Source organism: Aotus nancymaae, unplaced genomic scaffold (genome assembly GCF_030222135.1).
Source record: "Aotus nancymaae isolate 86718 unplaced genomic scaffold, 86718_ANA_hifiasm-v0.15.2.pri h1tg000058l, whole genome shotgun sequence".
NCBI classification, from domain to species: domain Eukaryota; kingdom Metazoa; phylum Chordata; class Mammalia; order Primates; family Aotidae; genus Aotus; species Aotus nancymaae.
This window is the reverse complement of record NW_026988472.1, coordinates 45,084,461-45,106,916: the sequence shown is the minus strand read 5'-3', so window position 1 is coordinate 45,106,916 and position 22,456 is coordinate 45,084,461. Positions and strand designations below refer to the sequence as shown.

The 22,456-nt window shown below is 38.6% G+C and overlaps 1 protein-coding gene across 3 annotated transcripts in view; it reads left to right on the top strand.

The window, feature by feature from the left end:
• Positions 1–53: 53 nt before the first annotated feature.
• Positions 54–22,456, top strand: part of OFD1 (OFD1 centriole and centriolar satellite protein) — a 33,049-nt gene continuing 10,646 nt past the window's right edge. Inside the window, exons 1-15 of one of the 3 annotated variants that reach the window (XM_012434958.3) lie at positions 54–209; positions 592–690; positions 1,809–2,009; positions 4,067–4,135; positions 4,223–4,253; positions 8,066–8,170; positions 10,269–10,405; positions 10,728–10,901; positions 13,365–13,471; positions 15,178–15,297; positions 17,262–17,335; positions 19,086–19,177; positions 20,528–20,717; positions 21,597–21,727; positions 22,273–22,384. In XM_012434958.3, the coding sequence (XP_012290381.2) occupies positions 180–209; positions 592–690; positions 1,809–2,009; positions 4,067–4,135; positions 4,223–4,253; positions 8,066–8,170; positions 10,269–10,405; positions 10,728–10,901; positions 13,365–13,471; positions 15,178–15,297; positions 17,262–17,335; positions 19,086–19,177; positions 20,528–20,717; positions 21,597–21,727; positions 22,273–22,384 (1,672 nt within the window). In that variant the 5' untranslated portion in view covers positions 54–179. Of the gene's footprint in view, positions 420–591; positions 691–1,808; positions 2,010–4,066; positions 4,136–4,222; positions 4,254–8,065; positions 8,171–10,268; positions 10,406–10,727; positions 10,902–13,364; positions 13,472–15,177; positions 15,298–17,261; positions 17,336–19,085; positions 19,178–20,527; positions 20,718–21,596; positions 21,728–22,272; positions 22,385–22,456 lie in introns of those variants that run through there. The other 2 variants (XM_012434967.3, XM_012434971.2) reach the window with 2 other exon arrangements.

Sequence of the window (22,456 nt, the reverse complement as noted above, 5' to 3'; positions counted from 1 at the left end):
GTACTGGGCAACCGACCGCATGCGCCCTAGCTCTCCAGACCGGAAGGCTGTTGTTAGCCGGTCTCCGGGAGTTGCGGTTGGGATGTGAGGTGGTCCTGCCTCGCCGCCTTCGGTCCCTAGTCTCCGGATCCTCGCCCTCCAGCCACCTTTGAGTCGTGCCTGGGTCACGGTCCTCATCCATGCCTCAGAACCGCGAAGAAAGGAAGCTCGTGTGTTTGCTAGAAAACCTAGTTGGGAGAGAGGGGCAGGGAGTGTTCAGCACCTTTGTTCTTCCCGACCCCCCGGGACAGAGGCAGGGCTCTGAAGGCAGGGATTCCCCCTCGTCTTGGCCCTACAGCCCGGGCTGGGCATTAAACTCGGGCCACGGCGGGGCGACCGAGGCGGGCTCGGGAGAAAGCTGATGCCTGATGATGGCTCAGGTAGACACACCTGCCCCTTCTCGGGACACGCGGAAATGCAGTCTTGTTTGTGTTCGTTAAAACGCCTTTCCCCGCTAGGCCTCTTATGGCTTCCCCGGAGGCCACTGGTCTGTTTTCAGACATTCTCCTTCCCTCTGCCCCGAAAGTAACCTGTAATCATTTTGTCTTCTAGTCCAACATGCTCCCCGTGGCTGATGTGTTGAGTCAAGATGAACTGCGCAAAAAACTATACCAGACGTTTAAGGATCGGGGTATACTGGACATACTCAAGGTATAGGATTGAGGCGTATCTGTGTCATAACTTTTGCAAGTGTAACCTGTAACAGGTAGTTCACATTTAAATTCAATCAAGGTTTGGGTTTTAATCGTATGATACATAGATTGTATTGGTGTATTAACGTTTTTATATTCTTGAATAACCTGAAATATTACAGTCTCTTAAAAACGTTTGAGAAAATGTTGAGTTTGAGTTGTCTTAAAGAAGCATATTCAAATAATTAATTGAAAATAAGATAGGAGCAGGAAATATTTATATATTTTAGTAAGATTAGGCTTGTATTGTACATATGGCTTACAGTTTCCTAAATTAATAAGTGGGTTTGTAATACATTTGGATGAAGGACATTGACACCATATAGAAAATGCTAGTGTACTGCTTAATAATAGTTTGGGGAATGAAAAATTTCATCTTTAAACTATATTGAAATGTATGAATATTTAATTTGGGCAGCAAGTATCTATTATTATACTTTATGTTTCGATTAACAGCCAGGAATAGGATTAGCTGAACGTGCTTTCATTGCAATATGCATTTCAAAAGCATATTTTACATTTAAAATGTGTAGATAGATTCTGTGTATATATCCTTTTTAAATTTAAATTGTGTGGTGAGCATTTCCCTGTTTCCTTTTCTTGAAATCCTCATTTTCAGTGGCAACAGGCTTATCTTTGGATATTTTTGTAATATATGTAGCAGTCCCCTGTTCTTGAATATTTTGGTTATATTTCTCCAATAGTCCACAGAGGTGTGAGGAGGTGGCAGAATTTTTTCCTGTACCTAATATCCCAGTCGTAAGCTGCTGAAATGGGCTTTTAGGGATGTGAAGTTATGAGTGTACAAGCAGATCTGGCTAACCACCAGTTTCACTTGGAAGCTGAGGAAGGAAAGCTTTTTCTAGAACCCACTGGGTTTCTATGCCGCTTGTCTTGCAGGGTAAAACAAAGTGCGCTAGGGAAGGTTCCTAACTTCTGGCCATGGATCTAGAACGATTATGGAAATAAAAGGAAGGTTTCCAATGAATGTAACACATCTGTGTATATCTCTAGTGAAACAATCATGCTGAAATTTCTTTCTCTTTTGTTTCTTTTTTATTTGTATTTTTGCACTAGACACAACTTCGAAACCAGCTAATTCATGAGCTGATGCACCCTGTATTGAGTGGAGAACTGCAACCTCGGTCCGTTTCAGTGGAAGGCAGCTCCCTCTTAATAGGCGCCTCTAACTCTTTAGTGGCGGATCACTTACAAAGATGTGGCTATGAATATTCACTTTCTGTTTTCTTTCCAGAAAGTGGTTTGGCAAAAGAAAAGGTAAAGTCTTTTCTGTTTTTGAATTTTTTATTAGCAGGTTCTTCCTCTGCCGCTGACTGTAAAGTGCTCCATGATAGCTAAGTGCTCCTTGACTAGGTCCATTTCTTGTTCTTCTTTGAATTCACATCGCACCTGCACATAATATATCTGTTATATAACAAGTTGATACTAAATTTGAAATTAATTTCTTGGCATCTCATTCAGTCTTATGTCAAATAGTGATATATAGAATCTCTAAATGTTTCAGACCTGTAATTAATCTATCCTCCTTGTTGTCTGCCAACCTGCTGAATGTCTACAGTAAGTTTGGCACTGTGATAGACACGCTGCAGATGTTTTGTGTGTTGCTGTTGAGGAACCAGACTCTGGACAGGTGAATTAAGTTGCCCAAGGTCAATTAACTCTTAAGTGACAATAAAGGGTGGTAAATCTAGATCTCTAATGAGCTTTTTTTCTGCACTAGTTTTTTCAGATGTTTCTCTGCTTTGTAATTAAGTGAGAAATACGTAATTTAAAAAAACTGTTAAGTTCTCAAATATTAAGCCTTGTTTTATTTTTTACTACTTTTCTGATGATTTTAACTATTATTTCTTCACCATTACTGTTGAACATTAGTCCTACTTTATTATTTTAAGGCAGATACAGCAAACTTTCCCTGTGGATATGTATGTGTTTTTTTAATAGACTTTATTTTTTCAGAGCAGTTTTAGATTCACAGCAAAGTTTAGTGGGAAGCACAGAGAATTCGCATATACCTGCTGCCCCTACACACTCACAGCCTGACATATCATTATCACCCAAAGTCCATAGTTTACAGTGGAGGTTGCGGTGAGCTGAGATCGCACCACTGCACTCCAGCTTGGGTGACAGAGTGAGACTGTTTCAAAAATAAAATAAATTTCACTCTTGGCGTTCATGTTTTTACTTTCTTTGTTTTCTCTATAAGTTTCATATTTCAAAGTTTTAAGGACATAAGAAGGTTAGTATAGCATTTGAATGAAAACTTAAATAATCTGCATTTCATCATAAGCAACAAAATTTTATTTATCAACATTAGGAAAATTTTTTTTTTTTTTTTTTTTTTTGAGACAGAGTCTTGCTCTGTCACCCAGGCTGGAGTATGATGGCACAATCTTGGCTCACTGCAGCTTCTGCCTCCTGGGTTCAAGCCATTCTCCTGCCTCAGCCTCCCAAGTAGCTGGGATTACAGGCACCTGCCACCACACCCAGCTAATTTTTGTATTTTTATTAGAGATAGGGTTTCACCATGTTGGCCAGGCTGGTCTTCAATCCTGACCCGAGGTGATCTGCCCCTCTCAACTTCCCAAAGAGCTGGGATTACAAGCATGAGCCATGGTGCCTGGCCTGGAATTCATTTTTGATACATCATTGTCTAACTTTGTAATCACTTCATACTTTTGCTTATTGTGTAACAGTCAATTATGTAATTATATAGCAGGAATTAATCCCATTCATACAACTTAACTTTTTAATGTAAAATGCCCATGCAGAATATATTGTTTAAAGGAAAACCAACTGAAAACAAATAATATCAGTGTTTGCAGAGTAGACATAGTAAATGGTATATACTGTAGTACAAATATATTTTAGTAGGTGCCCAAAATGTCCGTTTAATAATATTTTAAGTACATTTTAATGATGGTTGTAAGGACAGTAAAAATTTATTTACATTTTTAAAAAATGAATACTTTACAAAAAAATGTAATTGATTGACCCAGGAACTCAGTCATGTATTCATTGGTTCATCAGATATTTCAGTGTCATCTGTAAGGCGTTAAACATTTCTGTTAGGCATGTCATCTTTGATGCGAAGTTCTTAGAAGTTAATTACATGATAAAGATTTTTTTTCCTTTTTACCTTGATATGTTTATAGTAATTTATTTAACAGTATAAGAAAGAGCTTTAATTTTTCTTATTAGCATAGTTATAATCTTATTTAATCTGAAGGATGTTTCTTAATCTCGTATTCAGAAACATATTCTAATTTAAACACTGATATAAAAATATGTCTAATTAGTAACCTTTTTTTCTTAAGGTATTTACTATGCAGGATCTATTACAACTCATTAAAATCAACCCTACTTCCAGTCTCTACAAATCACTGGTAAGATTGCTTAGTTTCTGTAATCTACTTTGCTTTGTTAATTATAACTGAATAACTGAATAAAAGTAAAATATTTTCTTTTAACAGATTTCAGGATCTGATAAGGACAACCAAAAAGGTAGGAGCCGTCATCTTTGTGGAGAACAGCAACACTTTTCTATGTACTTTTTCCTCTGAAAGAATGAAGCTAATTTTTAGGGAGAAGAGTAAGAAATTTAATTTAAATTATTTGATTTCTGCAGGTCATTTCCACCATCTTTTCATTTTTGTAATAACTTTTAGATGTTCAGATAAAACTGCAGACAGTATCAAAGGCCTTCCAGACAGGCTGAAAGATACTGTTAGTAAAAATACCCACTGTTGGGAACATTTCCGCAGGGAAAAAAAAACCTCAAAAAACTAATAACTTCTAGGCCAAGTTCTTTGCATACTAGGTATCCCTCTCAAGTACAATTGATAGAGTATTAGATGTATTAATATTTCCTTAAAGAATGAGAGATGTGTTCAGTAATGTGTTATATATCTTTTGTTGTTAAATGTTTATACAGACCTGATAAATTGCCTTAATTTTGGCCTTGATAATAACCTTTCATAGAGTCCATAACTAATGTGGGTTTCAGACCATTGGTTAGACTTGATGATAGTCTTTGTAGCGTGAACATAAGCTGGCAACTTGACTTTGATGCATGGTTGTTCTTTAGGCCTTTTAAAATAATCTGTTAGTAATGGTCCTTTTGTTTTGGTACACCCTTGGATTTTGTCTGTTGCCTGCAGTGCTATCCCCACAAGGACATTCATTCATTCTCCCATTCATTCATCAGTTCATTCAGAACTTAACAATCATTTGAATACTTACTTACTGCCAGCCGTTAAGTCTGTGACTTAATCGCCAAGCCTCTTGGTAGTAATGTTAGCAGAGGATAAATAAATTGGAACACAAGATATTCTGGGCTGACCACAAACTAGACTGTCCCTACTGAAGTTCAGTATGGTAAATGATCCTGTGTTCTATACTCTAAGTACTGTCCAGTGTAACTCTCTGTGATTATGGAAATGTCTGTATGCTGTTTAATGTGGTAGCTGTTAGCGTCATATGGCTATTGAGCACTTGAAATGTGGCTAGTATGACTGAATAACTGAATTTTTAATTTACATTTAAGCAGCTACACATGCATAGTGACTACCATATTAGACAGCATAATTCTAAGGTATATAGCTAGTATCTTTTGCTTAACTGGTACTTCAAAACGTAATTTATGGCTTGAAGGGATATTAAGAAATCATCTATGGGCCAGGCAGGGTGGCTCATGCTTGTTAATCCCAACACTTTGGGAGGCTGAAGTGGGATGATCATTTGAGGTCAGGGGTTTGAGACCAACCTGGCCAACATGGTGAAACTAAAATACAAAAATTAGTCGGGCATGATGGCTAGCACCTGTAATCCCAGCTACTTGGGAGACCGAGGCAGGAGAATTGCTTGAACTGGGGAGGTGAAGGTTGCTGTGAGCTGAGATCACGCCACTGCACTCCAGCCTGGGTGACAGAACTAGATTCCATCACCCCCACCCCCCAAAATCTATGTACTTATTATAGATCCGTTATCTTTAAAAATAGTTTTGCTACCTTTACACAGTCTCTTTAAATGCATCTGGTTCAGAAGTTAAAATTCTTATCTGCAATTGGCAAAAGAATAGACACATACATCAATAGGGGCAGAATTAGAAAGTCCAGAAATACATCCACACAAAAAAAGTCAATTGTTTTTTCTTTTTTTTACAAAGATGCAAAGGCAATTCAATAGAGGAAAGATAGTTTTTTCAACAAATGGTGCTGGAACAATTGGATATTCATATGCACAAAAATGAACCTAGATACAGATCTTGTACCTTACACAAAAACTAACTCAAAATGAACCATAGACCTAAATGTAAAATGCAAAACTATAAAACTTCCAAATGAAAACGGGAGAAAGTCTATGTGATGTTGGATTTCATGATGAGATATAACACCGGGAGCAAGATATATGAAAGAAAAAAGTAGATCAGTTAGACTTTAGTAAAATTAAAAACATCTCTGTGAAAGACACTGTTTTGTTTTGTTTTGAGATGGAGTTTCACTGTGCCACCCGAGCTGGAGTGCAGTGACGTGATCTCGGCTCACTGCAGCCTCGGCCTCCTGGGTTCAAGCAGTTCTCCTGTCTCAGCCTTCCAAGTAGCTGGGACTACAGGTGCCCACCACCACACCCAGCTAATTTTTTTGTGTGTTTTTAGTAGAGATGGGATTTCACCATGTTAGCCAAGCTGGTCTCAAACTCCTGACCTCTGGTGATCCGCCCACCTTAGCCTCCCAAAGTCTTGGGATTTACAGGAGTGAGCCACTGTGCCCGGTGGAAAAATACTGTAAAGAGAATGAAAAGAGCCAATGTCAAAACCAGTAGAGCTTTATATCATCAAGAGTGAACCTGAGTTCTTGCAATGTAGGATTTGCAGTGAAAAAAAAAAAAAAAGTGAACCTTAATGTTTGCAAATTTAGGTCAGGTAATCCCAGGATAGAATGCAGACTGTGACAAAACAATCTAACTCTAATCCCCTCACTAAAGGGGGTGGGGGTGGGGGTGGGGGTGGGGGAAAAGGTGCTGAGCTAATGTTTTTAGTTCCAAGAAACTAACAATTTCTTAAATAATTTATGCTTGTGGTTTAAAACAAAGTTTCAAACTATTTGGAAGGATCTAAAGTGAAAACAAAGTAGCCGTTTCTGCCCATGTTCTTTAATCTCTCTTTCCACTGATAACTAAAATTAATAGTTTCTTGTTTATCCTTCTAGAATTCTTTGAGTTTAAAACTGTGTGTATTTCTAAAACACATAATCAAGTGGGATTATATTATAGCTACTGTATGCAATTTGCTTTTTTAAATCCACCAATATATCTTTCTGTAGCAGGATAGACTATTTTTAAACAATGTATTTAACTCCCTATTGATGGAGATTTGTTTGTTTCATTGTTCGCTTTTAGCTGTTAGAGGTAACCATTGTGCAGTGTGCACCCTTTGTGCCCTTGTGAAAGTATAGCTGTGTAAATTCATAGACATGAAATGACTAGATTAAAAGGCACGTGCAGTTTAAATATATATAAGCACTGACAAATTTCACTCCCAAGTGAATGAGCATAGTTATATATCCACTCCCTTGTCAACACTTAGCATTATAAAAGTTTTAATCTTAGCAGTGTTATAGGGAAAATAATGGTTTCTTTATTGTAATTTCCATTTATGATTTTATTCATATTTAGTATCTAAAAATTTTGTTCATCTTTGACTTTTTTTCCTGCAAATGTTTTTCCCATTTTTCTGTTTTTTTTAACTGATTTGTAAGAGTTCTTTGATATGAAAATGTCATCACTTTAGTCTTGGTTATGCTTCTATAGTATTGCAACTATTTTTCCCCGTGTATTTTTTTATTTTATGCCATATGTACAATTTTTATGTAGTTAGATTAATATTTCTCCTTATTCCTTCCAGGTTTTGTATCATGTTTGGAAAGGCCTTTCCTCAGATTTATTCTTAAAAGATATGACTGGGCACAGTGGCTCATGCTTGTGATTCCAGCCCTTTGGGAGGCCCAGGCAGGAGGATTACTTGAGGCCATGAATTTGAGACTAGCCTGGGCAACATAGCAAGACCCTGTCTCTACAAAAAATAGTCCCAGCTACTTAGGAGGCTGAAGTGGGAGGATTGCTTGAGCCCAAGAGGTCGAGGCTGCAGTGTGCCATGATTACACCACTGCACTCCAGCTTGGGTGACAGAGCAAGACTCTGTCTCTTAAAAAAAGGAAATATATATAATGTAAAAAATGATATTGTCATAAAACTAAGATTGTATAAACAGCAGTGGTTGAAAGTTCTGAAACAACTGTATGCATTATGTTTTTTAGGTTTTCTTACGCATTTTTTAAAAGAACTGGCAGAGTATCATCAAGCTAAAGAGGGCTGTAATGTGGAAACTCAGACAAGTTCGATATTTAGCAGAGATTCTCTGGGTAATTATAGCCTTCTTAATTTCAGTTCTGTTTTTGTTTTGAATGAAGAAAATTACCTGATTTACCATACTGTGTGACTGCTTCTTGAACTGGAGGGATGCAGCCTGCAGGCAGCAAGGGAATTCATTTCTTCTGGAATCTTCTTGGGGGACCAGGAAGCGCTCTCCAGTGTCATTTCCTAGCCTCATGAATGCCAGGGCTACATTGGCCAAATTATGCAGGGATTCAAAGGGCCATATTCTTCCTTGTTTGTTGAGTTTGACCTCTCTTAATTGGAAGGTTCTTCCTCATGTCTTTTCTAACTTCACAGCCACCAAGTTAGAAGATTATAGACTATTTGCTTTGCAAAGAACTAGAGAAGTCACTGACTTATCACTTCATTTTATAGTTGAGGAAACCGAGGTCCTCAGAGGAAGAGCAACTTGGAAACAGTCTGCATCAGAACTAATAGTGGAGTCCAAGTTCTCCCATCTGTGATCTAGAGCTTTTTGTGCTGTACAGCTGGTCTACAATACCATCCTGTCCGTCAGTTTTGTGCTCGGTAGAGATGGGAAACAGCTGTTTAAAATGATGTGCTTAGAGGATTTCTTGGCCCTTCCTTAAATAGTAACAGTAACTTGTAAGAAGTTAGTAATTTGTTAAATGTATTATAATGATTATGCTTTTAATTAATTGTAGGTTTAATTCCATTAGAAACACATTACTTGCTAATTATCAAGCAGTGCTGTTCAGTAGTGTGAGCCACACACATAATTTTAAATTTTTTAGTAGCTACATTGAAAAAAGTGAAAAGAAATAGGTGAAATTTGTTTTAGTAATATTTTTAACCCAATACAGCCAACATATTATTTCACCATGTATTCTACATAAAAAATACTAATGAGGCCGGGTGTGGTGGCTCAAGCCTATAATCCCAGCACTTTGGGAGGCCGAGGTGGGTGGATCACGAGGTCAAGAGATCGAGACCATCCTGGTCAACATGGTGAAACCTCATCTCTACTAAAAATACAAAAATTAGCTGGGCATGGTGGCACGTGCCTGTAGTCCCAGCTACTCAGGAGGCTGAGGCGGGAGAATTGTTCGAACCCAGGAGGCGGAGGCTGTGGTGAGCCGAGATCATGCCATTGCACTCCAGCCTGGGTAACAAGCAAAACTCCATCTCAAAAAAAAAAAAAATACTAATGAGATATTTCACATTTACCTTTTGCACTAAGTCTTTGAAATCTCATGTGTTTTTTACATTTAAAGCACATCTCAGTTCAGTCTGGTCACATTTCAAGTGTCAGTGGCCCATGTGGCTAGAGTCCTGTATTGGACAGCATTGCACAGAGCAACTTCGGGCAGAAAAGTAGGTGGAAAAACGTTTAAAGGCATGCCTACCAGAGATAAACACTATCAAAGTTTTAATCTACTTCTGCCAGCCTTTTTCCCCTGTGCATACTTTTCTGGTGGGTGTTATACATGGTTGAGATTGTACTCTGGGTTCAGATTTGCATTCTGCTGTGTAGTTGGTTTGAGGACCACTGGACTTATGGAAGAAATAGTCAGTAGACCTCACTTTAGTCTTGGTTGTGCTGTTATGTAGTCACTTATTAAGCTACATCAGCATTTGTTCTTTATCTGTAAAAGAGAGGTGTTGAAGTACATGATCTTTGATTCTTTTAAAGTTATCATTTTGAATGTGCAAGTCAGCTTTAACCAAAGTTTAATAAAGAGCGCTCTGCCTTAGCACTTAGAGAGTACAAAGAGACTCCAGTACTTTCTGACTTAAACTACTCTTGGCTTTCTTTTTCCTCTAATGTTTTATCATGAACATTTTCAAATATACAGAAAAGTTGAAACAATTTTAGTAAACACTAAAGGTGGTGCAGCTACTCTACCCACCACTAGATTCCACTGTTATATTTGTAGTATACTTGCTTCATTTTTATCTGTCCATCCATTCATCCATCTTACTTTTTTTTGTATTTCAAAGTAAGCTGCAGACATCCCTATGCTTTCCCCTAAGTATACTCTTTACTTTTGAACCAGAGGTCTGGCATCTAACGCACCTGACCATGTTTCTATGTCCTAATTTGATGTGTTATTTTTTTAATAGCTGAGAAGCTTCAGCTTATTGATGATCAGTTTGCAGATGCTTACCCTCAGCGTGTCAAGTTTGAGTCTTTAGAAATAAAGCTAAATGAATACAAGAGAGAAATAGAAGAGCAACTTCGGGCAGAAATGTGTCAAAAGGTAAACTTTATCTTGTTACTGTTAACAGTGATGTTTTTGCTTGTTTTCTAAAGTCTTAATCTTGGGTATTTGGGAAAATATTTAGAACTTTTAATAGAGAATGGGATACTATACTGTTGTACATATTTTTTTTGTTTCTGATGACATTTGTTTATGCATTTTGAGTAAATTCTACAAATACAGTGAATGAGATAAAACTAAAGATGAAATAAATATATTTGGACAGAGCATTAATGTTAAACCTAGATGTAGAGAGAGAACGTGTATCTGTTTTTAATCGTATAATAGTTGGTATTTTTAATTTTTTGTGATCAATTTGCAGTTGAAGATTTTTAAAGATACCGAGATAGCAAAAATTAAAATGGAAGCGAAAAAGAAGTATGAGAAGGAATTAGCCATGTTCCAGAATGATTTTGAGAAAGCTTGTCAAGCAAAATCTGAAGCCCTCATTCTTCGGGAAAAGAGTACCCTTGAGAGAATTCAAAAGCACCAAGAGGTGGTATTTATAAATATTTTACTGGGTGGTTATTTCCTGCAGCTATTAGTAGGTTGGCTCAAGATCCAGGAATAAGATGGTACAGTTCACGGAATAAGGACCCAGAAGAGCAGTAGGGACTGTGGCCAAGAGTGCAAATAGAAGGATGGGCTTTGAAAAGGATACACAGATTTGCTTCCTCTGAGGCTGGTGGAAAGGCAGGAACTGTGGAGGTGAGCAATCAAGTTGGGATTATGAGAAACACACCCTAAATAAGTTCAATCTTTTCAGACAGATTAGAAGGTTAGATCACAGCTTTTAAGAGCAGCTTGGAGGTGCAGAGTAGCTCCTGTGGGTAAGGGAAGAATAGCTCTTTAAAGCAGAGAGGACTGATCACCTGTATTGAGGGCTCAGCTGTAGTTGGGGGAGCCTGGAATTGAGAGAGACCAAACCACTGCTTGTAGGCGAGTTTTCTGTTCTAGCTCTGGGGAGGATTTGTAAGTATGTCTTTCTGCCTTTTTCAGTGAGGGTGGAGAGATGGAGATGCTTGGGGAGTGGAACTTTGCAGAGCCTAATTTATTTGACTTGAGAAATGCAGCCTATTTAATTAAAGATTGTGGGGCTCTCTTGGGTAGTGAAGCGAAGCAGAGGAGAGTGCAGGTGGTTGCTAACCTAGGGGGAATGGGAGGGTCAAGTGGCAGTCTCAGTGATCAAGGACTAGATCTGGAGAGACTGGTAGGTAGAAGAATTAGGATGGTCCAAGAGTACAGAATTGCAGGATGAGATTTCAGGTGGAGACTGGAAACCAAATGCAGTGTGCTGCCATTGGAGGGAGCCATGGAAATGAGCAAGGGTAAAGGTCCCTGGGGTAAAGGGGTCCCAGGGCCACAAGGGTCATCCATGTGGCCATCTTGTCACCCCGGAAAGTAACTAGATAGGAGATGGAGAGGGTGAGGAGTGGCAGGAAGTCCATGTCGGCAAGTGGATCCACTCCTTTAAGAAATCATGTTTCTTTCCCAAGGGCATGTCTTAGACCAAACTAGATTTACAGCACTATTTCCAACATACATCCAGAACAGCTGTCAGATGTTGAAAGTAGGAATGCTTCCCCCTAGTGTCCACTCTTGCTTTGGGCTTTTCAATAAGACCTAGTTGTTTAATGCTAAGGGCGCCCCCTCTAAAATTTCGTATAGCATTCCTGGGGTTTGGGCTTGCTTCAGCTATAAAAATGAGTGTTGGAAGCACATGTCTTTGAGATGATTGGATTGTGTTTAGACTAATAGTTTCATCTTCAAGATAGGTGACTGACTAGATCACTGTTTATTTAACTCTAATTATCTGAAGGCTTTGAATATTGTCATCCTCATAAAAAGCACCATATCTTTATTCCTTCACCTGGACTGTCCATCCCTTTCTCTCCCTGATAAAACCATACTGTCCTTCAAGACCCAGCTGGGATGTCACCCCAGTGACACCTTCCATGACTCCCACTGAGTGACTCATTTAGGCCTCGTTCCTGCATATAGTCTTTATGTACTTTTTATGTACTTCAGTTACAAAATCATCACATCTTAGTGTGACTGTTTGTCACTCCCTGACTAAATTGTGAGGTCTTTAGAGATGAGGACTGTGTCTGTCTGCCTCTTTATATCCAGTTCCCAGTATGCTGCTTGACATGTGATAGGTAGTTAGTGAATTCTTGCTCTGTGAACACAAATGGAAGGATGGCCCATTCTTTTAGGAGTTCATATGAGCTTGCTAAATCTGAGTCAGAATGCCCCATGAACTGAAACATTCAGACAGCACCACTACTAAAAATCATGGGGATTCTAGTCTTTTGGAGTTTTATTGCTGAATGTCCATTGTGTTTAATTTTTCTTCCTGAGGAATTTGCCAAGATTAAGGTAAGGGCATCAGGCCTGGTGGTTCATACCTGTAGTCCCAGCACTTTGGGAGGCCAAGGCAGGTATATTGCTTGAGCCCAGAAGTTCGAGAGCAGCCTGGCAACACCCCATCTCTACAAAAATACAAAAAGTTACCCGGACTTGGTGGCATGTGCCTGTAGTGCCTGCAGCTACTTGGTAGGCTGAGGTGGGAAGATTCCTTGAGCCTGGGAGGTGGAGGTTACAGTGAGCCAAAATCATCCCACTGCACTCGAGGCTGTGCAACAGAGTGAGACCCTGTCTCAAAAAAAATTTTTTTTTACATAAAAGGTACTGAGAGATGTTAAAGAACTCAATAGCATAAATTACACATGGAATGTTAGGACTATAGGGTAATGTAGTTTAGCAGTCATTGGGAGAGTAAATTTTTATGCAACTAGAATAGGCAAAAAGCGTACCTTGAGTTGAAATCTCTTGAAGGTGAAATTGTTGTCCTAAATGTCTATACTTTGCTTTTTGGAACTTAGGAAGCAGTATATTCATTCAAATCTATTTTGCTTTCATTAGCTTGCTTGCTAAAAATTAATGCTTTTCTATACAGATTGAAACAAAAGAAATTTATGCTCAAAGGCAACTTTTACTAAAAGATATGGATTTGCTAAGAGGAAGAGAAGCAGAACTGAAGCAAAGAGTTGAAGCTTTTGAATTGTAAGTAATACATGTTCATTTTGGATATTCAGAATGATGAGATTAAAAAGAATTACTAAATATATGTCTAAATATTCTAATGTTCATTGCCAAGTAGAGTTCTTGTTTGTAAAGGGGTATCACCTACCATTAGAAGGTACAAATTAAGAGGAACAAACACTAGGGTTTTGCCTTTGAAATATTAAACATTAAGATGAAAAGCAGAATGAGATGCTATCATCAGGCTACAGTAAGACCAGACGGATCTGGAGAAGCTGTTAATACTTGAACAGATCGTATGTTTTGCAGTTACTCTCAGACCCTCAGATCTGATAGTTTCGTATGTGTATATATAGTAACTAAATTCCATATATCCAGGCCTGCAGCTTTTACCAGCTGTGTGCTCAGAAAAGGAAGTATGATGGTCCAACTTGACTTTTATTGGGTGAAACTATTTCTTTGTGTTACTCTTTCTAAGGGCTCACAAATGTTTCATCCTTCAAATCTTACCTGGGATTGACAGCAAGCTCACCTGTCTATAGTTTGTACAATAAGCCTTCTTTTCCCTTGAGAATGTGCTATTAATCGACATTCATAGATACTCCAAGAATCTTAGTTCATTAAAGAATTTGTCTCCATCTTCATTAATTTTTTTTCTCACTTCTATAGGCTTGATTTGTTTGATTTCAACTCTACCTTACTCTCTTTTTGGCAATAATGAAAAGGTAAATTGATCAAAAGAGAGAAATAGGCAGAAAATTGAGGCAGAGAGAGTTCATCATTCCTTTACCTCCACTTTCTCTACTCCTGTTCCCTCCTCAGCATGTAAACCAAATAAATGTAGTTTACCTCTCCATGGCTTTCCAGATTACCAGCAGAGGGAGCTGATACCTGGAGCCTTTACCTGTTCTTAGACTAGTCAGCATTTTGTAGCACTTCTCAGGATGGCTGGATCTCACCACCTGTGAACTCACCTCCCTGGCTTGGGAGTTGGTGCTATGGTTGATTCAAAGTCTCACTATGAAGACCATTCTATTCTACAGTATTTGGAAGCCCTGATTGATCCATCTGTCTTCTGTCCTCTCTTTTGGTACTTTTTTCAATATTCAATCAGTAGGGTTTTTTTGTTTTGTTTTGTTTTTAAGACACAGAGTCTCTATCTATTGCTCCGGCTGGTCTCAAACTCTTGGGCTGAAGATATCCTCCTGTCCCAGCCTTCTGAAAAGCTGAGATTATAGGTGCGGGCCACCAAACTTGGCTAAAGCTGATAGATTATTAAATGACAAAAACAAATATTCTGCCTTGAATATATACGGACTAATTAATTAAATCCCACAGTTAGAAGCAGTTTGATTCAAGCACATAAGCACATTTACTTGTTACTTTGTAACTAATAACATTATTCTTTCATCTCTGGATTGATTTTGGCCACTTATCACCTGTAACCATTGTTTTAGTGTTATCTTCTGTGAGAAACCACTTTCCTCTTGAGATTCTCCCACTCCTCTCAGCCCTATGCCACAGTCAGTTCTGCTAGTTTCGATATACTGTAACTAGATCAGTTCATAAAATACTCTGAGGAGGTCTGGCTCTTTCCTTCTGCTGCCTAGTAGTGATAATCATGTAGCAGTTTTAGTCTGTTGAACTAAACACGTGGGATTTTTCTCTTGAATTTGTTAGCTCAGCTATGGTAGTTTATTTACTTTTTATATTTTTGCTAATTTCAGGAACCAGAAGCTCCAGGAAGAAAAACATAAAAGCGTGACTGAGGCACTTAGGAGACGGGAGCAGAATATAAAGAGTTTTGAAGAGACCTATGATCAAAAGCTGAAGAATGAACTTCTAAAGTAATTGTTTAGCGTTTTTAAATAAGTAATATGTTTAAATTAAGTTGGTAGAAACGTAACAAAAACTGACCAAGTAGTCTATGACTTAGGCAAGCTTTAGTGTTTGGGGGAAAAAAACAAACAAACATATTTTTATCGATGTAAGCAATCCTTTCCTGCATTTGAGTTAGGATAATTTTTAAAAGATAAGGGCTGGGCGTGGTGGCTCATGCCTGTAATCCCAGCACATTGGGAGACTGAGGTGGGCGAATCATCTGAAGTTGGGAGTTCGAGACCAGCCTGGCCAATGTGGTGAAACCCTGTATCTGCTAAAAATACAAAAATTACCTGGATATGGTGGTGGGCACTTGTAATCCCAGCTACTGGGGAGGCTGAGGCAGGAGAATCGCTTGAATCTGGGAGAAGGAGGTTGCAGTGAGCTGAAATCATGCCACTGCACTCCAGCCTGGGTGACAGAATTAGACTCCATCTTAAAAGAAAAAAAAACAGGAAACACAGCCTCTGCTTTTCTTATGGCTTCACTGACATTTATTGAGGGCTATGATTTGCTTTAATTTTGAGGACGCCTTTGACTTGCTCAGCTTGCATAGTTGATAAGCTGTAAAATTGGAGTTATAACCACTTTTATCTTTTCCTCTACCTCATACAGCCAAAGAGATGGGGGTATCTAACGATATGTAAATTATACTTAGTGGTCATAGTATTTGTGAGTGAACATGTGTCTTGTATTCCTTCAAGACTGAGCAAAGCCAGAATCAAAAGAAAAGAGCCAAAATTAACTATGTGAGACAAAAAGTGATATAGGGAGAGGAAAATAGGACAACTATGATTACTTGGCTTTTCTATAGTCTGAGTTTTGTATATCAGTGAATAATATCTCAGTGCTAAGACGTTAAGCCCGTGTGGTAACATTTCTCTTCAGTATGTAGGAATGCATCTGACACATAAAAAATGCTCAGTTAATATTTTTCGTAAATGTCTCACAAGGAAACAATTCAACTCAGGTGCTCTGGGCATTTCTTATTTGGCCTCTTGCCTTCCTCATAGTTTGTCATTGATATTTCATTACATAATGCAGACATTTATTGGGTTATTCTTTAAACAAATTCTATTTTTAAAAACAGCAGCTTTTTAATCTATTGATTTTGAAATGATGTATTTTACCCACATCTTTGTCCGTTCTATACTAAAATAGCTAAAATAGAAGCATCTGTAGTTGCTAAATTTTTAGGAATAAATGAATTAAAGTATGTGTGTTAGTTTTACATAGTTATGGAGCCAGTGAACTATTTGGTATCATTGTGACAGCTTCCACGGGCTGCATGATGTCTGTCTGGCTTTGGGAATCCTCATATGACTTTGGCATGTGTCAGACTTTGGAGCCTCTTCACCACAGGAGTGCTTCTTTTCCCTTTTGGAACCAAAAGGGCAGCTGGTAACAGCTGGGAAAGAGAAGAGAAACTGAAAATGTGCCTTTTGATATTACTAATCCAGATATAACGCTCTTGGCAGTTGGCTCTCAGCACTGCACTTAGTCCCTGAGCACAAAAGTTCTTACCTTGGTTGGGGGTGGGCAGATGGTACAGGTGGATTGGAAGTGACTGTCTGATATCATTTGGGATTGAATCTGTTGTGTGCTGTGTAAATTTACCCCTTTGCTCTTTGAGTCAGTTGAGACCAACTGAAAAGTGATTGCTTTCAGTAACCTTATGATAACATGACCCTTTGTTCTGTGTGATTGAGTTTTGGGACCCAGTTTATAGGATTGAGGAAGGATTGTACTGGACATTTTATGTTCAGAAGTCATATCCCTGGCTTTAGTAGTGAGGACTTTGAAGTTTACACATTGTCGTGTTCAGCGCCCTCAGGTGCTCCTGTGCCATAGATAAGCTCCTGCGCTGATAACGGTCTTCCCAGAAAAATGACTGAAGAGCTCATGTTTATTTAGTAATTCTGATTCTCAGGTATCAACTTGAACTGAAGGACGACTACATCATTAGAACTAATCAACTGATTGAAGATGAAAGGAAGAATAAAGGTGATTTTGGGGGGGAGAATAAGCTGCATTTTTTAGTTCTGCTATAGGTTATTAGCTTCCCAAGTTGGGTCTGTTCTATAGTCTAAAAAATATAGCTTATACTTCATTGTTCCTACAAAATTACACATTTTTTGTAATTTTTTTTTTTTGAGACGGAGTTTCGCTCTTGTTACCCAGGCTGGAGTGCAATGGCGCGATCTCGGCTCACCACAGCCTCTGCCTCCTGGGTTCAAGGAATTCTCCTGCCTCAGCCTCCCAAGTAGCTGGGACTACAGGCATGCGCCACCATGCCCAGCTAATTTTTGTATTTTTTAGTAGAGATGGAGTTTCACCTTGTTGACCAGGATGGTCTCGATCTCTTGACCTCGTGATCCACCCGCCTCGGCCTCCCAAAGTGCTGGGATTATAGGCGTGAGCCACCGCGCCCGGCCCCCACATTTTTTGTAATTTTAATTTTATAAATTTAAAAAAATCATTGTCCTCACTGCCTTTTGAGAAACCTTCATTTTTAATATTTTGTTTATTCACGAAGGCCAGTGATTTATCATGGATATTTTATCCAACTTTATTTCACATATTTTGATAAATCTGCAATTGTCAGGAATGTAGCAGCAGCTCATTGCCATCAAGTACGTATTACTCCTAACCATGACAGACTTTATTTTTCACTTATGGAAAATTTTAACTTCTCTGTCCCCTGTGATCTAGTTTCTTATTTCTTTTGCTTCTAATATATGTTTATGTTTTATAATATTTTTACTTGATGTATAACCTTCTGAACTCTTACATACATTGGACTGAGACTATGGAAGTTGAATAATTTTTCAATCTTCAGATGTTTTACATTTCAGCGTATTTCTAGGAAATTGCCGTAACAAGAAGTTGAAGTTTTGGTGGAAATTTAAATAGATTGTTGGGAGTAAACCAGGGCTGGGTACTTGATGTTGACCAGATACCCGATGTGTGGCTCTACTGTCTTTTTTTTTTTTTTAAAGACAGAATCTTGCCCTTTCACCCAGGCTGGAGTACAGTGGCGCAATCTCAGCTCACTGCAACCTCGGCCTCCTGGGTTCCTCCGCCTCCTGGGTTCAAGTGATTCTTGTGCCTCAGGCTCACAACTAGCTGGGACTACAGGTGCACACCACCATGCCCAACTAATTTTTGTATTTTTAGTAGAGACGGAGTTTCACTATGTTGGCCAGGCCGGTGTTGAACTCCTGACCTTAAGAGATCCGCCTGCCTTGGCCTCCCAAAGTGCTGGGATTACGGGTGTGAGCCACCGTGCCCAGCCCCTTTTTACTACTATCTTGTGGAGACTAGTACTTCTTTTATGGATTAGTACATTATGTAACAAATTATGTTTTGATGATATATTTACATAGACTTGTGTTAGATGAAATGAAAACTACAGAATAGTAACTACAATATAGTAACGAAGAGATCTTTCTCTTCAAGGAAGTGAAGAGCTGTGGGTATTAGGGCCTGTGCTCTGAGCAGATGGCATAACTCTGGTTAGCATGTGTAGCAACTTGAATTTCACCACATACATGACAGTTATAGCTTCACACAAAACTGTTGGGTAACAGGGTTTATTTCTTACTTGCCCATGAAAGTTTTGACCCTTTACATCTGCTATTTGGATTGTGAAATAGTGGTCGTTAGGTCTGACATACTGGCCGTAAATATTAAACGGCTTTTGTACTCACTAGGAAAACATTATGGTGTTTAATTGGTGGGCTCTTTCTTTCAGAAAAAGCTGCTCATTTGCAAGAGGAGCTCATAGCTATTAATTCAAAAAAGGAGGAACTCAGTCAATCTGTAAATCATATGAAAGAACTTGAGGTAATTATTAAGCATATTGTTTTTTGAAATAGATTTTAACCAATATATGAAATTTTAGTCATATATTGGTTAAATATATAGTCAATATATATGAAATATATAAAATACGTAATTTATCCTAAATCATCCCCTTGAGATGTTTGGACTGCCATTTATATGGCTAAGAAGGTAATAACTGAAGTTAATTTGGTAGTTCTTAATTTCAATCTATGTTACATAGGAAAGTGTAGATAGAGCTTTGGGTCCTGGAGTCCTGGTCAAATCCTGTGTCTCTAACTGCTTGTGTGTCACTAGTTCTGTGACCAAAGGTTCCTGAGCTGTAAACTAGGATGTTTTCCGCATTATAGGGTTGTTGAGGGAATTCAGTGAGCTAACTTTGTGCCTAGTTCACAGCAGGTGGCTGTTACTATTAGTTTCTACCTCAGACTGTTCTCCTTCCATCAGCAGCAGGTAAAAATTCTTGTCATTACATTGTTAACTTACAGATGAAAACAAAACGAGGTGCATTTTTTACATGCAAGTGCTTCTTTACTTTTCTGTCTATTCATGTGCTTGCTGTCTGAAGGATGAAGCTGGAGCTTTAGGTACTTACAACATATTTTGTATATACAGCTTATTTTTGCAACTTTGACTTATGTGAGAACTTTGTAGACTTTCATACTCAAATATGAGATATATAAGAAAAGGGAAGCACTTCGCAACATGTCACAGAATCTTTTTTTTCTTTTTTTTTTTTTTTGTGACAGAGTCTTGTTCTTTCACCCAGACTGGAGTGCAGTGGTGTGATCTTGGCTCACTGCAACCAACCTTCACCTCCCAGTTTCAAGTGATTCTCTTGTCTCAGCCTCCCAAGTAGCAGGGATTACAGCCATGTGCCACCACACCTGGAAAATTTTTGTATTTTTAGTAGAGATGGGGTTTCACCATGTTGCCCAGGCTGGTCTTGAACTCCTGAGCTCAAGCAGTCCTCTTGCCTCAGCCTCCCAGAGTGCTGGGATTACAGGCATGAGCCACCATGCCCAGCCATGTTTATCTTGCCTTTTCATATTTAAAAAATATATATTGCTATGATGGGTGATAGTTGTTGGGTTATTGGTTGCCTCTGGAAAATGGGATAATAATCTTAGAAGGGCTTGCTTTATGGGATGGGGCCTATAAAACTTCTGCCCCAACTCAAGGGCACAAGATGATTTTTATTATTAGAGTTAGAATCTTAATGCAGAGAATCAGACTTCTGTCCAGTGACCTTAATTAAATTGTGACACCATGCTTAAAGGAGCCTGCCAGCTTTTACTTTTGCAGTACTGTAAAGTCATTATTGAAATGTTAATTTTCCTTTTTTAATTTTAGCTTGAGTTAGAGTCTGTCAAAGCCCAGTCTTTGGCAATAACAAAGCAAAACCATATGCTAAATGGAAAGGTTAAAGAGATGAGTGATTATTCACTACTAAAAGAAGAGAAACTGGAGCTTCTGGCACAAAATAAATTGCTTAAACAACAACTGGAAGAGAGTAGAAATGAAAACTTGCGTCTCCTAAACCGTATGTTTTTTTCTGATTTGCATGTTCTAGTAATTAGTATTAGGTCAGTATTACAACACTGTGCTTTGTACTTGTATGAGCGGGGGGCTTAAATTAGGAAGATTTATAAAATTAAGATTATTGGATTGAACTCTGCAAACTTGCCTCTAGGTGGTATCAAGGCTTCCCTTGCCCTCTGGTTGCTGATTGGGTTTGACCAGTGGGGACACCAGCCTCTCTACATACAGTGGCCCTAGGCTGGCCTCTGCACTTTACTGCCAAGTGAGGTCATAATGCCTGTGATGACCTCTTCTCAGTGCTCTGCACCACTTCCCTCTCTCCAGTGCTGAGAATTTCTCCCTCCCCTGATCCTCCAGGCCCAAAGAGTGCTAACAGTGTGGCCCTGTACTAGTCCAGGGAACTCCACCATCCTTTGTGTATATCCGGAATAAGTCAACCATTATTAAAGGGTTGTTAGATGACCTTGACTGTGGGTGCCATCTGCTTTCTGCCTGGATCCCAACTGCTGCTGTCAGATACCCAGATCATATTGGATCCCACTGTCATCAACAGGTAGACCAGATAGAGAGCTCCTTCTATGCATGGTAGAGGAGAGAAACAGGCTTTCTGGTTAATTTGAGGATTTGAAAGAGTTCTTTTACTTGGAGTAGGACTCCAAGGGTAAAAAGTTTGCATTAACATGCACTAAATTCTTTTGTTGTGAAATTGGAGAGTCAGGATTGCTCTGAGCTCATTTAATAGAATTAATATCAAATTAATTGCGTGAGTACACAGCAAAGTAACACTTTAAGACCCTTTTCTTTAACTGTTTTTGTTAAATGAAATAAGAAAACTTAGGGTTGATAATGATTAGGATTTTGTTTTTTTTAACCTTCTTAGGCCTAGCTCAGCCAGCTCCTGAACTTGCAGTCTTTCAGAAAGAACTATGGAAAGCAGAAAAGGCTATAGCAGTTGAGCATGAGGAGTTCGAAAGCTGTAGGCAAGCTCTGCACAAACAGCTGCAAGAGGAAGTGAGTATTGGTCTTCTTCAGTTCCCGTATGATACCAGTACACTTCATAGGTATGTAAACTTGGCAGAAGTCACACTAGTGGAAATCAGATTTACTGTAACATCAAACATTACTCCCCCAAATATGATAAAGGCATCCTTTCTCATCTGAGAAAATTCTGCAGTGATAATATGATTTGATATTTGTAATAGTAATAAAATGGAGAAGAAAGCAAACTCACCTAAACGTAACATTTTTTGAGTGCCTGAAGGTACCCATTGTTATCTCTAAATTCTCACCCTGAGAAGTATTACAGACATTCACTGTGTCTTCTCATTTTTGCCTGCATGCCCTAGAGTTCTTTGATATGACTGAAAAAGATGGTGGAAAAACTTGCGTGTTCTTTGTGTGGTTTTTTTTTTAATAGGGACCCTGTTGTTTCCTGTCATAAAGCTTCTTGGAATTGGCAGAACAAAAAGGACAAGCATGATAAGAGAACTTTTCCTTTTGAAGCAAGCTGTGATTTGTTTTACATTGATCTCTTTTCCTATTCTGAATCTTTTCAGATTGAGCATTCTACACAGCTGAAGGCCCAGATACAAGGTTACAAAGCTTCCATAAAGAGGTTAATTACTCAGGTTGCTGATTTAAAATTGCAACTGAAGCAAACCCAGACAGGTTAGATACATTTTATCCCATAAATGCTTTTGTGTGTATATAGCTTCTGATGTCTGTGAAAATGTAATGATC